The 3717-nt window shown below is 56.1% G+C and overlaps 1 protein-coding gene across 1 annotated transcript in view; it reads left to right on the forward strand.

Moving 5' to 3' along the window:
• Positions 1-3717, forward strand: part of HIP1R (huntingtin interacting protein 1 related) — a 74399-nt gene that overhangs the window by 55410 nt on the left and 15272 nt on the right. Inside the window, exons 15-17 of the mRNA XM_069081744.1 lie at positions 745-833; positions 1094-1210; positions 1422-1523. Of these exons, the coding sequence (XP_068937845.1) occupies positions 745-833; positions 1094-1210; positions 1422-1523 (308 nt within the window). The remainder of the gene's footprint in view (positions 1-744; positions 834-1093; positions 1211-1421; positions 1524-3717) is intronic.

Genomic DNA, 3717 nt, shown 5'->3' on the forward strand with positions numbered 1-3717 from the left:
CAGCCCCTCCAGCCACCAGTGGGGCTGGAGCCTGCCACTGTCTCCTGGGGAGAGCCTGGAGGCGGGCCGCCCCATCCACAGACTCCTGAGTGATCCAGACATGATGGGGGCCTGCACCAAAGGGGTAGCAGGGTTTTTTTCAGGATGGGGGAGACACAGGCATGGTTCTAGGCAGAAGATGGGGTGAGAGTAGTGAGTGAGTAGGGTAGAACAGGGGTCTGTTGGAAGACATGAGGTGGAATGGGCTCATTTTCACAGGTAGAAGGGTTATCCTTGGTCAGGAGAAAGGCCTGCTCATCATGGGAGATGGGTGAGGGAGGAGGGAGGGACAGAAGGGATGTGAATGTGGGTAGAACTTTGGACTTGGAGTTAGGAAGACCTGAATTCAAATCTTGCCTCAGATACTTACTATCTGTGTGACCCTGAACAAGTCACCTAACAACGCTCAGCCTGAGTTTCCTCATCTGTAAAATGGGGGTGGGAATAATAGCACCCACCTGCTAGGATGGTTATGAGGTCATGTGAGACACATGCATATGTAAAGGACTTTGCCAACCTTAAAACTCTCAGAGTGAGGGGGCGCAGTTCCCCGTCCCCAGCCGGGCCTGAGATTGGTCGTCACCATGACCCCCCTTCGACCCCACTTCACTGTTTTTGGTCAGTGTTACTGCAGTCATTTTCTCCAGGCAGGCAGGGTGTTAACGGACTGCAGTCCCCAGCCTGTCCTCACCCCCTTTTTTCCAGAGAAGGCCAGTGCCACGGAGGCTCGGTACACCAAGCTGAAGGAAAAGCACAGTGAGCTCATCAACACGCATGCCGAGCTTCTCCGGAAGGTACGGGCTGGCCTGGCCCGGTCACTGTGGGTCACCCTCTGTGTGCCAGCACTGTGCCAAACACTGGGGATACAGACACACACAAGCAGGGTCCCTGCCCTGCGGGGAAGCAGCATGCCAGTGACCAGGCACATTAGCTGATCGATGCGCTAGCTTCCACGAATCGGCCTCCCTCGTCCAGAGCCACTGGGGGTGGGTGGAGGCTGGCGGGGGGAGGCCTTCTCGGGCTGATCCTGTTCTCCCTCCCCGTCTGAACTCAGAATGCAGACACGGCCAAGCAGCTGACCGTGACCCAGCAGAGCCAGGAGGAGGTGGCCCGGGTGAAGGAGACGCTGGCCTTCCAGATGGAACAAGTGAAGCGGGAGTCGGAGATGAAGGTGTGTGTCCCCCCCATGCTCTCCATGGGGACCCTGGTTCTCCTGACCTGGGAGGGAGGGGTGGCTGCTGTATTGCTGCTCCAGGGAGCCCCCAGGACCTTCCCTGGCCCCCGACTGAGATTAGGTCCCAAGCAAGGGAGCCGCCCCCATGCCCTGTGCCCCACTCCCCAGTGACCCCCGCTGCCCTGGGTGACGCGTTTTCCTATCCCAGTTAGAGGACCAGAGTTATCAGCTGGAGAAGCTAAAGAGAGAGCTGGACGCCAAAACCGGGGAGCTGGTCCGGGTGCAGGAGACTCTGAGGCACAAGGAGCAGGTAGGAGAACCTGGGAGGTAGGTGCTGTTGTTAGACCCATTTTACAGATGAGAGAGGCAGTGACCTGCCTAGAGTCAAAGTTGGATTTGAACTCAGATCTTCAAGTCTCCAAGGCCCGTATTCCACTTAGCTGCCTTAAAGAGCTTTTGTGGACTACTAGGAAGGTCATGCCACACATAGATAAGCATTGTGCAAGGGAGGGGAGAAGGGGAAAGACTGAAAACACACACACACACACACACACACACACACACACACACACACACTCTCTCTCTCTCTCTCTCTCTGTCTCTGTCTCTGTCTCTCCCTCCCTCCCCTCCCTCTGTGTCTCTGTCTCTGTGTCTCTCTCTCAGAAACCTGGGGAAAATGTAGGGATTAGGGAAAGCTATATAGGGGGAGGAAGGAGGCCCCCGAGCTGGTCTTGGAAGGAAACCCAAGATTCTGAGAGGAGGGAGGGCATTCTAGGCGTGAGGCACAGCCTGTACAAAAGCGTGGTGGTGGGAGATGGCAAGTGGAGTTCAGGACCCGACTAATAATTAGTCTGGCTGGAATGTAGAGCTCACAGTAGGGAGTGGTGGAAGTCATCTGTGGAGGCCTGTCAATGCCAGCCTGGAGGCAGTAGGGAGCCAGGACAATGTTATATAGTGGAATAAAGTCCTGGGCCCAGAGTCAGAATGTGAGTGCCCTATCTCTTACTACCTGTGAGACCTTGGACAAGTCATTCAGAGCCCTCTCTGTGCTTCGGCTTCTGGTTAGACTAGACGGCTTCCATGGTCCCTTCCAGCTCTAAACCTGAGGTCCTATGATACTGCTCTGTCCCTCTGTTGCCTCCAGCTCCTAGTAAGGTCTGCCCCCCAGGAATAGGGCCCCCTTCTTGGCTCTGCCAAGGATAGCCTGGGTCCCCCAGCACCCAATGTGGAGAGAAGGTGGGGACGTAGCAGAGAAATAAGCCCCGGCTGGGGAGCTCCCCTCCTTCCCATGGGGATCCTACCCCAGGTGTGTGTGGGTGGCTCGCCCCCTGGTGGCAGGCTCCGGGCTGGGCAGCCGGAGAACTGAGCCGGCCTTGCCTGGGGAAGAGAGCCAGGGGCCAGCAGGCAGGAAGACCTCGGGGCTTTCTAGCTGGGCCCGATGCAGGCTATCTGAGCTGCCGCTTTCCTCACCTGTACAGTGGGGGTCAGAGTTCCCGCAGGGGCCTCTGACACAGCTGTGTGACTGTGAGCGTGTCACTTAACCTCCGATCCTGTTTCCTCCCTTGTAAAATGGGGCTGGTGTCAGAGAGGCCGCCCCGGGAGTCAGGAACACCCGAGCTCAAGGCCTGCGGCCAGGGTACTACCAAAGGCACGCACCCACCCGCCTGTGCTCTGGGCAGCTCTCCTCCAGACTTTGGAGGGCAGCAGCCTGTAGGGGGAGAGTTTCCTCACCTGGTCAGTCCAAAAATGCCTACCTGGGGATGGTGGGGAGGCTCAAAAGAAAGACTGATCAGAGGGATGGAAGAAGAGGCATTAACTAAGCCCCTACTGCATACCAAGCCCTGGTGATCCACCTAGGAAAGCAGGGCAGCCAGCCCCCGGGAGGAGCTCCCACCCTAGGAAGACCAGAATGTCTAGAAAGATTCTGGTCCTGCCCCTGGGGGCCTGAGGAGGAGGGGGAGGGGAGGGGGGAGGAGGAGGGGGAGGGGGGCTGGGAGCGAAGGAGCCTGGAGACACACGCAGAGATCTGTGTGTTTTACATGTGTGTTCTCTTCTGCTGTCTGTCACTAAGGGAATTGTGTGTCTGTGTGTACATATACACACACATACATAGGAGGGGAGATCTATGTACATACCTTATATTTACGTGTACATCCATACATGGTTTTGTATATACATACATAGATATATGAGCTGGGGCCTCTAAACTGGGGGACAGTCAACAGACAAGCATTTTTAGGTGCCCCCTGTGTGCCAAGCACCGTGCTGAGCTTAACCGGAAGACAACAAGCAGCCATGTGCCAGAAGGCTAGAGATGAGATTAATTGGGAGTAATCTCATAGGGAAGACGTTAAGATTAAGGAGAATTAGAAAGGCACCTTTATCTCCATCCCATCTTCCCCCCTCTCCTTCTCTCTCCTTCTTTCTCTCCTCTATTCTCCTCTTTCTTTCTCTGTCTCTCTCCCCCTCCCTCCTCTCCTTCTCTCTCCCTCTTTTTCTCTCCT

This window comes from Petaurus breviceps, unplaced genomic scaffold (genome assembly GCF_028583685.1).
Source record: "Petaurus breviceps papuanus isolate PSGF00001 unplaced genomic scaffold, PetGlider_PUasm1.0 99, whole genome shotgun sequence".
In the NCBI taxonomy this organism is placed as follows: Eukaryota; Metazoa; Chordata; class Mammalia; order Diprotodontia; family Petauridae; genus Petaurus; species Petaurus breviceps.